Source organism: Amborella trichopoda, chromosome 10 (assembly GCF_054954075.1).
Source record: "Amborella trichopoda isolate Santa Cruz 75 chromosome 10, AtrichopodaSantaCruz75HAP2 v2.0, whole genome shotgun sequence".
Taxonomy (NCBI): Eukaryota; Viridiplantae; Streptophyta; class Magnoliopsida; order Amborellales; family Amborellaceae; genus Amborella; species Amborella trichopoda.
Genome location: NC_142345.1, coordinates 17377745 through 17389767, shown reverse-complemented (window position 1 = coordinate 17389767; position 12023 = coordinate 17377745). Strand labels below are relative to the sequence as shown.

Below are 12023 nucleotides of genomic sequence, written 5' to 3'. Positions count from 1 at the left end.
GTGACACGGTTGCCATTACTTGGAAGCACTTGTCTAATTAAAAAAAAAAAAAAAAAAAAAAAAGAAAAAGAAAAGAAAAGAAAGGAGAAAGGGCTGATTCATGTTTCCCAATTCATGAGCACGGAAAATGACATCTAGAAAAATGAAAGGGGCAATATTATGTGCTATCAATCAGGTTTCCTACAGTTTACGAATACCCCAACAGTCAAATAGAACCAAGTTGTGATTGGGGAATATCCGTCTTCTACTCAAAGTTTCCCCAAAGAAAAAGTATCATGTCCACACGATGTTTACCCTTCCAATGGTTGAGATTTTACAAGGTTATTTCTAGTGGTCAAAAATCAATTTCATCTTTTTATTTTTTATTTTTTAATTAAATAAGATAATTCTTTGAATGTCGGGCTGTAGGTTTATTTTTATAAATATAATTAAATATAAATGATTGAAAAGTATTTTAAATAAAAATAATTAAAATACCTCTGAATTTATTTTGATTAATATTTTATATTTTTATTAGTTTATTATTTTTATTCAATTCAAGTAATAATAATAATTATAATAATAATAATAATAATAATAATAATGATGATAATAATAATAATAATGATAATGATAATAATAATTATTATTATTATCATTATCATTATCATTATCATTATTATTATTATTATCATTATTATTATTATTATTATTATTATTATATTATTATTATTATTATTATTATTATTATTATTATTATTATTATTATTATTATTATTATTATTATTATTATTATTATTATTATTATTATTATTATTATCATTATCATTATTATTATCTTATCATTTTTACCCTTGGATGAGGTTCATTCAATTTGAACTTTAGCACCTTCTAAGTATTGGATGTATGGGATGCAATACCATCCCTCGTCGAAAAGTCCGATGTCACTTTTGTGTGCAGGAATTTCACATCTAAACCGTCTGTTATGGGCATCTGACAATTGGGAAGGGACGGGGGTTTTAGGGATGGCAATGGATCTGGATCCGACCAGACTACATTGGTCCCGGACCCGGACCTGGACCCAACTAGACCTGAAGTCAAAAGACTCAGATCCGGAACCGATCAACCCGACCCAAATATTAAAATATATATGTATTTAAATATCGGCGCGGTTTGTATAGAATCAAGGCTCTAAACAATCAAAGTAAATTGTATTTTCGAATAATGTCGAAAAATATGGTTTAAATACTGGAAATCTTTGTAATAGCCTTAAAATATATTTTCATATTTAATTATAAAATTTAAAACTTCAAATAATAGTGTAGATTGAGCATATCTATGAAAACTTGAAAATCTTAAAAATTGACGGTCCAAAAATGCATTACAAGATGTACTATTTCCAAAACTTGAATCCATTTTTTTCTCATGTCCATACATCTTGATGTCGAGATATCAATTTGAGGATATTTGAGCATCAAAACAACCTCTTCTAGTCAAATTTTTTAGATGGGCTCTAATTTGACTGTTTAGATCCTCGGCTCTATAAAAACTTTTTCCTTTAAATATATTTAACTATTTTTCATAAATTGGGACCTAAATATATATGGGACCTAAATATATATGGGACCCAGAGGACTCAAATAGTGTTTGGGTCCAAGATTTGGACCTATACCCAACCTGCTAGGTCCAATTTTTGGACCCATACCCTGACCAGAGTCGGGTCTACCCTTGGGTCCCGGATCAGGTCCAGGTCCATTGCCACCCATACCCACCTTACCTAAAACCCAAACAATAGCAGAGTATACTAACAAACAAAATAGTTGGGCTAAACACTGGCTTTTCAATGCATCAAGCATTGGAGCAGTGTGAGTTGCTATTGGTTGGGTGATGCAACCGAGGGTGTGGGTGATTGGAACAAATTGTGGGGACAAATTCAGAGAGGATTCATAGACAAAGAGACTGTTCTGGTTTAGGGCCCTCCTTCTTGCCAAAATGCTTCAAAGCTTTTCATGCCTGAATTCATTTGGTGTGAGTATTTGCATGAAGAGGTGAGGGAGAGTGTTGTTTGGCATGGAAGATGGATGATATTAGTGGAGGAGAATTCCGCCGCCCTTGGGCTGACCGCATCCAGGATGTAGAGTGCAGGTTGCCGAATTATCTATTTAAATTATCAGTATATTTGTTTATTTATTCAAGACAATAGAAGGATGATTAAGGAGCTGAGATATTCTATCATTCTTCATGTCAAAATTTTAGTTTAGATTGCCTGAATTTGTTTACATGATGTTAGAGTGCTGGTGGGTACATGGAATGTTGCTGGAAGAGCCCCTGTAGATAGCTTGGTTGTGGACTTGGAGGAGTGGTTGAATTTCAAAACTCATCCTGCTGATATCTATGTCCTCGGGTAATTTCGATTCTTTTATTCTTTTTCTTGTTCATTTTATGAGGTAAACTAACAATGTTCCGGGACTCGGCCATGTCGAACATATAATTAAGATTGCATTTTGCATACTTATTTTCAGGTTCCAAGAAGTGGTTCCACTTAGAGCGCGTAATGTGCTGGGGGTGGTGGAGAATGGCGCCCCGGCGGCCAAATGGAATTCCCTCATATCTCGGTGCCTGAACAAACCAAGGACTACAATGGCCCCCGATGCGTGGGACACACTCCGATGGACGGGGACACCCACCACTCTTGAGCAACGCCATGGTAGCCAACTGAGAGCCATGACACCACTCAGATATGGGCGGCGACAGAGGGATGAGGAGGTGAGGGGATTCTTTGGGCTGAACTATGCCTGTGCGGCTAGCCGACAACTGGTGGGGATATTTGTGACAGTGTGGGCTAAGGTGAAAATGATAGAAGAAGGGAGGGTCTCAGGTGTTGAGGTCTTCTCTGTGGGGTGTGGGATGATGGGATACTTAGGTAACAAGGGTGCAGTGTCTGTGAGCTTGTGCATCGAGGGGACGAGCTTCTGCTTTGTCGGTGTGCACCTCGCATCCGGGGAGAAGACCGGGGACGAGGCTCGGAGGAACCGTCAGGTATCCAAGATATTCAGACGTACCGCATTCCTCCCGCGCCTCCATGATAGGGTTTTTCCCTTGCCTCAGACCATCATGGGACATGAGTGAGTGCACTGTAAATTAACATGAATGAACTTTCTTATACCATTCATCCTCCCTCATTTTACATATCAAACCACAAAAAATAACTAAAATTTCATTACATATTTTTCTTCAACTGTCTAACAACCTCCAATTCAATTGAAAACTAATGCTCTCACCTAAGGCCTTGTTCGAATGGCAATTTTTTAGATATTGTTATATCAATATAATACTGCCTATTTTCACGACTGCCTATAAAGATAGGTAAAAATAAACAAAGCTCTGATATGCTGTAGAGAAGTCCATAATATAGGACCCAAAAAGTTGACATTAATTCCAAACGATGCATAATTTCCCTAAATTAATATTAAAATGTGGTTATGAGAGTACCTTTTGTGATTTTCTCGGAAATAAGGGTGTACAAGGTGTCATATCTTAAAATTGTCCAGCAAAATCGCATTAAATACCTTCCATTAAAGCCTTATTACTCCACATGCCTCCAATAAAACTCTACAGGGTTGAACGTTGATGCAAAACCATAGAACAAAACCAAGGTTTGCCTCAAGAAAAATTGCTGGCACATTGCTAACTAGGTGTTCTAAAAACATGAAACATTAGCAGGATCACATACCTGAAAATTTACATGAAACTTCCACAATTTGGTGCACCCCATATGATTATTCCCAATCAACCAATTCACCACTTTTCTCTTAGTTAGATTGCAGAAATTGGTGGTTATAGTTGCATATTTTATTCTTTCTTAGATTTCTCACATAGGATAAGGAGTCTAAAATCCAACCCTCTCACACAATAGATTTCCTAATACTAGTTAAAGACTAATTAACCTGATTTCCATTCTACACTTGTAGACCTCTTTATAGAGGAAAATGTTTTTGATAAGGTTGCAACACTATAAAAAGCCTCACCTCAAAACTCACCAAAAATTGTAATTTCTAGTGTCAGAAATCATCAAATCGATCATTTCGGCCATGACTGTTATAGTTGTGAGAAAAAAATTAGGATTAATACATTATCTAAACTGATTATTTTGCCTTAAAACAAGTGTTCACGAATCCGTAAGATCTGTACTATTTTTTGGGCTTCAAATTTTATTGTTTAATTTGATACTAATTTTAGAATAGAGATCTTCGATGCTCAAAGTGCTAACGGGATGAAGATATGAGGAGAGGATACTTTATTTTCATAAAGCCTATGACTTATTTGGCATGTTTTGTGGTTTTGCATGAAAAATTGCTGGCACGTTGCTAATTCGGTCAAAACAAAATAAACCCTCACCTCAATTCCCCGTTCTGAAAACACTTTTGGCAATGAAAAACTCCATGATGGCTCTAAAATCAATTTCCAATTGCGGATCTGTGAACATTTATTTGTAGGGTAAAGTACACGGTCTAGATCATTTGTTAAAATATATATTATTTTTTTGTGCTTGAAATAGTAATTTTTTTGACAACCATAATACTAATGCCAAGATGATCGATGTAAAGTTTTATCAATGCTTGAATTGCAAATTTCGATAAGTTATGAGGTGACGCTTTACTTATTTTTATAGGGCTGCAGCCCTATCAAATTATTTTCCCCATATAAAAGGTATTCCACTCCTTTAAATATTCATGATCACCATTTAATCAATGAGTTAGAACGTAATGGTGAGAGGGGATTATACAACTAAATCAACATCAACATGCGTAGTGTTTGTCCTATACCGTCAAACATATTGATGGGATTGTGATACCTCATGACCACATTGTTTCCATGATCACATGGATCATGGTATGCTATCCGTTTATGATACACCCATCATAAAGTATGCATCCAGAGATCCAACAAGTGTAATGACAGTGGGCAGGGCACTTTAAAATTCTTCTTGTAGTTTGAAGTTTCTAATCTCGCAAATCGTCCACATTTCTACTTGGTAACGAATCTTTACCATACATTTAAAGGCCACTATGAACAAATAACAAGGGCAATGATTTCATGCATAATATGCTGCAATAACCTTAAAAAACCATCTTATGGCCATTTGTTTGATCCAAATTTTGAAATATACACTTTTTTCTTTCTAATGAACAATCACAAAAAAAGAAAAAAATGAAAACACAACTTAAAAAGTATTTTTTTAGCCCAATTAACGTAGGCCGTTTATTTTGGTGAGATGATTAGATCTAGGCCTTAGAATGACTTTTTCATTTTCAATTTTTTTTGGATGGCTTTATTATCATTAGATAAACAATGTTAAAAAAGGAAAAAAATTATTTTGAGTTTATAAAGGCTAAGATCTTGAAATTCACAAAATAAATGGTCTATATTTGTTTTTGAAGGGGACTCATTTTGACCATATCTAAGGTTCAAATTGAACTTTTTTGTTTTGACGGATTGATTATTGAGATGAAGAGAGTGTGTGTGAAAAATTTAAGGTCATACAAATACCACAAACATAGTTTTCTAGAAGTGTCGTTGCATTATACTATAATGCAACCGTTGCATTGGATCATTGCTCAATAACAAATATATTACAATATATTAGCGTGATATATTCAAGGCTTATGCTTGTTTGATTTCTTTGGAAACCTCTCAGGGATTTAGATTATCAAGTTGGACAATTATCACATGTTATTGAACGAGTGAGGGCACCCATCTAGTCCAAATCAATCAGATTAGCCAGTTTATAAATCCTGGCTTGAAATCATCATCCAAGTCTATAAGCAAATTTTAAAAACATTGAAAAAGGTCATCAAGATCGGTCTGAACCAAAAAGTTTTGGCAGGCTTTCGACACCAATCGGATTTGGATCGCCAACCCAATTAATTGAGTGTATTAAGTCACTGGTTCCTAATCCGAACCAATAGCTCTGGTATAGTCTAAACTCTTAATATGGCAAAAAATGTGTGTTTACATAAATTTTTTTTTTTCTTGTATTTATGTTCATTTTTTTGGGGTACTTGTTATTTGAAAATAAGGGAATTCTCAAGTCACACCTAACATATCAACTATTTAACATTTTATGCATTTTCAATGATCTAACAGCCGTATATTCTGGTTTGGGGACCTCAACTACAGACTTCTCTTGGCAGACGGTTTGGCTCGAAATCTTATCAAACAACAAGACTGGAAAGCTCTCCACCAATTCGATCAGGTAAAACTAAACTTGAAAGTTTTGAACACCATAATTCCAGCCTTTAATCATTGGGATTGTATACAATGTGACCATAAGCTTTCTTACAAAAGTTCACTATCATCTCACGCCATCAGATTTAAAATCATCAGTTGAGGTTTGTTTTTTTTAAGAGGAAAATTTTCTCATGCTTCAAACATAGTTAATGGTGGATCTCCAGCCACCTGATTTCACATCTCATGGCTAGACTTGAATACGACTTTTTGTACAAAAAGTAAATGGTCATTCTATACTTTTCCTTGATCATGACACTTAAAGAAATAATCAAATCCTGGCTCCTTTTCCTAATCTATTGAGGTGTGTAGTTTTGGGAGCTACTAGTACTCATTAGCAAGCATGTTGTAGCATACTCCTGAACTCATCCACCTTTCATTTGTGAGGAGAGGTGAAGGTGGATGTGGAGAGGGGCATGGCAATAGCATGCTGCTAGGGTGCATATTATTTTTCCCCAAGTAGCAATTCATCCAATTTTGGAAAATGAGAACCTTAGACAAGTGACATAGCGATAAAGGGTGTGGTTTGTATAATGTCGAGGCTCTAAACAATCACAGTAAGGCACACTTTCGGATAGTATTAAAAGATATTGTTTCGATATTGTAAATCTTTGGGATAGCCTGAAAATCTATTTTCATCTCTAACTATAAAATTTAAAGCTTCAAAAATAGTGTAGATCGAGCAGATCTATGAACACTTGAGAATCTTGAAAATCGACGATTAAAAAATGCATTAAATGATCTATTTTCAAAACTTAAAATCAATTTTTTCTTATATCCATGCATCTTGAGGCTGAGACGATCAATTTGAAGATTTTTGGGCATCGAAAGAACCTCTTCTAGTGAAATTTTTGAGGTGCCCCTTAATTTGATTGTTTAGAGTCTCGCATTTATATAAAATTTTGAGGTGCAGCTCGAGACTTTTTCCTTATAAACTCTTGGTGGAGTACAATTTGAGGGGACATTGGCCATATGAAAGACACCCTTGCTCAGATCGGATGGTCATGGAGGTGTGAGGAAACCATGTGAAACCTAAATGTTATACAAGCCAATTGTGTTTTTCTACAGTTTACATTAAACATCAAAATAAGGCACATCTCCATACCCTGCAAGAAGATGCATTTTGGTGCTCGAACTCATTGTGGTGACCTAAAAATCTATTTTTACCCCCTAATTATAGAATCTTCAATAGTTATTTGGCCCATGGAATTAGTATACTTTTTTCTAATAACAATCATCTCTTAATAGTTGTTTCAATTAAGTGTGCAATCTGCTCCTGCCGCTCAACGTGCATTTCATTATTTGCCCCCGACCATATTTTTTTCCTTCGAAATGACACAATTTCATAATGCATTACGAAGGTATATATAGCGCTACAATGAGAATGGCTTGAGGCTTTGGCAGTAGTATTGTTGAGTTCTATGGTGAGATCTCTGACTTCATTCTCAACAAAAGGTAGGGAGCCAAATCTCCACTGACTAATCACTTTTTTAGAATAGTTTGGGCCCTTGACTTACCCCTTTTTCTTTACACATATTTTTACTTACTCAAAAGAAATGTAATGTATAGCGCTGCAATGGGATTTATTGACATCCCAATCTAAAATTTGGGCATGGCATAAGCTGGTAGGGTTGTATAATTGTGGTATCCCTAACGTGAGTATGGTTATATGAAAGAGAGCAGTTGAAGAAGGAGCAGAGCATGGGGGGTGTGTTTGATGGTTGGCGTGAAGGCAACATCGAATTCGCACCCACCTACAAGTACTCAACTTCCAACTCCAATCGATACTCGGGTGGGAACCCTAACAGGACAGGCGAGAAACAACGAACTCCTGCTTGGTACGCGTCCACCGAAATGCTCTTAGGACATATTTGTTTTGTTGGAAAGCTCACTCCAGGGTGCATTTCCAGAGAGAGCTCTTCGTTACATGGGAAAGAGCATTCATATCTAAATAAGTCGGAAGGCGCTTTCTCATGAAAATGCATAACTCACGACTTAAAAGTTGGAAACATGCTTTTCCACATGCCCACTATCTTCAGCTTTCCCATAAAACAAACATGGGAAAGCAATAATTTGTCATGAGAAGCAATTCTCTCCTGCGAAGCAAACATTCCCTGATCCCATCTCCTTTATGACCTTTTTTTTCCTTTTTTTGGGCATTGGAAGAATAAAATAAAGGGGTTTCAGAGAGTTCCTAACGTTGGGATTGCTTGTATTTTATTTTCTTGAATAATAGGTGTGACAGGATTATGTGGTATGGTAAGGGTGTGCAGCAATTATCATATGTTCGCAGCGAGAGCGGGTTTTCGGATCACAGACCTGTTTCTGCATTCTTCTCCACCCAAGTTGATTCACAGCATCTCTACCTCCAACCTCTTAAATTTCGAACACAACTTCAAAGCTTATCAGTAAGTGACTTACCTTGTCTAACTTAAGCGCTGCATACTCTCTCTCTCTCTCTCTTAAACACACACATGCATGTGCGCAAGCTCAGAGGAGGGGCTCCCTATGGAGAAAAATCATATTGTCCTCATCTCCAATTATGTATACAACATACAGATGCAAACAAAGGCCTAGCACTCACACACCCATAACCAATGCTTTAAAAAACGGATAGGTGACCCGGATCGGGCTTCCAAAAAACCGATCCGGATCGGCGAATCGGCGATCCGGATCGGGAATCGGGTGAATCGGTCAGAATAAAGCTTAAAAAAAATACGAAAAAATTATTAAAATTCATTATAAATATTTTTTTTTAGGAATTCAATAAAAAATGAGGGTACTCCATTAAGAATTTTCATGTTTTTGAATGAATATGCGAATATTGATATGTTCTTTCCCTGCATGAACCGCCATTCAGCATTTAATTTACAGTATTTCGTGCTCATCCCTACACTGTTGCTGTTGGGACTCGATATGTGAATAATATGGCTGGGATAGGGTGGCCTCAGAATCATCATCTCTCTCGTTTTCTCTTTGAATAATATGGATTAAAAAAAAAAAAAACAAATTTTCAAAAAAATCGATCATGGATTAAAAAAAAATCACAAATTTTCAAAAAATTCTATCATGGATTACAAAAAAAAATTCGATCATGGATTAAACAAAAAAAATCACAAATTTTCAAAAAATTCAATCATGGATTACATAAAATTCGATCATGGATTACATAAAATTCGATCATGGATTACAAAAAAAAACAAACAAAAAAAACAAACAAAAAAAAACAAAAAATTCAATCGTGGATTACAAAAAAAGAAAAAATAAGTTCGATCATGGATTACAAAAAATTCAATCATGAATTACAAAAAACTCTATCATGGGTTACAAAAAAAACAAAAAATAAAAAATTCAATCATGGATTACAAAAAAAAAAAAAAACATTTCGATCATGGATTACAAAAAAAAAACAAACATTTCGATCATGTATTACAAAACATTCGATCATGGATTACAAAAAATTCTATCATGGGTTACAAAAAAAAAAAAAAAACCAAAAATATCGATCATGGATTACAAGAAAAGAAAACAAACATTTCGATCATGGATTACAAAAAATTCTATTATGGGTTACAAAAAACCAAAAAATTCGATCATGGATTACAAAAAAAAACAAAAACAATTCGATCATGGATTACAAAAAAATCGATCAAGTATTACAAAAAAATCTATCATGGATTACAAAAAAAAAAAAAAAAAAAAAAAAAAAAAAAAAAAAAAAAAAAAAAAAAAAAAAATCCAGTACGGAATCGCCGATTCACTGTTCGGACTCGTCGATTCCGTACACTGAATCGAGGATTCACTGTACAGAATCGTCTGGTTCTCTCTAGAACCGGACGATTTCCGATTTTTTGGGCGATCCAGTCCCTTTTCACGATTTCCGAGTCGAACCGGGCGAGTCCGGTTCGACTCGGCGTTTTTTAAAACGCTGCCCATAACCCAAAAAATTTACCCCATTAATTCTTATTGGGCAGTTGCAATAATGATCCAAAGGGTGTTCAGGTCTTGTGTGCATCAGATTCATATGGGCCAATAACTTTAGGCAAGACTGTCACCATGGTAGCTTTCCCTGGCTGAAGATATATGATGCTTGTCAGACAATTGAAATGCAATTGCAAGCAAAGCTCTTGCTCATTTTTTTTTACAATCTGCACATAAAATACTAGTCCAATTGACTCCAAATAGTTAGAATAAAACTCAGATGATGATGACATAGGATACCAGGCCACTTTCTTTCATTGATAAGCGTAAGGTGGGGGAAAATTTAAGTAATAGAGGAAGGTTAACTTATGTATTGGTTGATGTTATGGCAGGGAGGGGGCAAAGGCAACGAAGAAAAGACCACATTGCTGGCATTGTTGGTCAGGGACATGGAATCCTCAAGGCGACAAGATCTTCCACCGTTGGAATCCTTCTTATGAAGAATTGGATACTTCTTCTCATCTACATAGCATTCTTAACAGTTCGGTTCCTGCTCTTTTCTTTTACTTCATCAACCAAAATAACCTACAAGTGAAACTTGTTGTTTGTATCTGTGTAGAAAATGATAATATTAAATTGGTGTTTGTCGGCGGCACCGTGTTACTTCTTTTCAAATGTCTACCACGAAGCTAATGGTAAAGCCGATTCTTTGGCAAAAGCTGGTGCTTATCTTCTTTCTGCTGTCCTTACCTCTGTTCTTGATGTGAAACTCCATTTTAATTATCTTTATCTAATAAAGGTTTTGACTCTTGTCAAAAAAAATTATTAAATTGGAAAAACCTTTTATTGTAGCTGTAGCAATGTTTGCTTCTAAGTAAACAACAAAATTGGAGGAATTTGCAGTCATGTATCCATTCATGGACTCAAAAGCTTATATTGTGTGCAAGGCAAAAAACGGTGCAGTTTGGATAGAGCCGAGGCTCTAAACAATCAAATTAGAGCGACTTTCAAATAGTGTCGAGAAATATGGTTTTAATATTGGAAATTTTTATAATAGCCTTAAAATATACTTTCATTTTTAATTATAGATTTCAAAGCTTTAAAAATAGTGTAGATCAAGTAGATCTATGAAAACTTGAAAATCTTGAAAATTGACGGTCAAAAAATGTGTTACAAGATGCACTATTTCCGAAACTTAAAATACATTTTTTTCTCAAGTCCATGCATTAGATGATCGATTTGATGACATTTGAGCATCAAAACAACATTTTCTAGTGAAAGTTTTTAGTTCGGCTCTAATTTGATTGTTTAGAGTCTCGACTCTATATAAACTTTTCCCGACAAAAAAGAAAGAAGAAACTAAGCCAAACAGGGGAGGTATTTGCTAAAAAGTGGGCAATGTAAATGGAGCGCCATAAAATTCTTGAGTAAAGAACATGACATGTTGGGAATTGACTTAATGAAAATATTAAAAACTGGGTCTACATGTGTGATATGGATAATGAATAAATATTGATACCTTATATTGCAACGAGAACTATTAATTTTTCACAAAAATACCAGGACGGATAAACTTAAAGTCTCTTTCTCAAAAGAGGAAAAAGCAAAGAGAAATAACTCACTTTTATAGAAGTTTTTGTTAAATGTTTGTTTAAAAATGATAAAATCCAGTAATGGTTCATTGTTTTTATATTTTATTTTTAGTATATATTTATAATATCTATTTCTAAACATGTTTGGTGGGGATGAGGTGATATAGCAATGCCAAGATGTTGGAGCTCTACTTTAACCATTTCATTGTTTCACATATCCAAGTGTCATGCAATGCAAGGAAG

The 12023-nt window shown here is 35.0% G+C and overlaps 1 protein-coding gene across 2 annotated transcripts; it reads left to right on the top strand.

Moving 5' to 3' along the window:
- The first annotated feature begins 1945 nt into the window (after window positions 1–1945).
- LOC18438849 (type I inositol polyphosphate 5-phosphatase 8) lies at window positions 1946–10855 on the top strand. Of its 2 annotated transcripts, none has more exons than XM_088849659.1 (7): window positions 1946–2124; window positions 2270–2383; window positions 2502–3104; window positions 6127–6235; window positions 7951–8105; window positions 8504–8675; window positions 10581–10855. In XM_088849659.1, exons 1-7 carry the CDS (start codon window positions 2057–2059, stop codon window positions 10686–10688), a joined length of 1329 nt encoding a protein of 442 aa, XP_088705785.1. In that variant the 5' UTR covers window positions 1946–2056; the 3' UTR covers window positions 10689–10855. The 2 variants fall into 2 exon arrangements, with proteins under 2 accessions (XP_088705785.1, XP_088705786.1); XM_088849660.1 differs by having other exon boundaries at window positions 1953–2124; window positions 6160–6235.
- Window positions 10856–12023: the final 1168 nt, after the last annotated feature.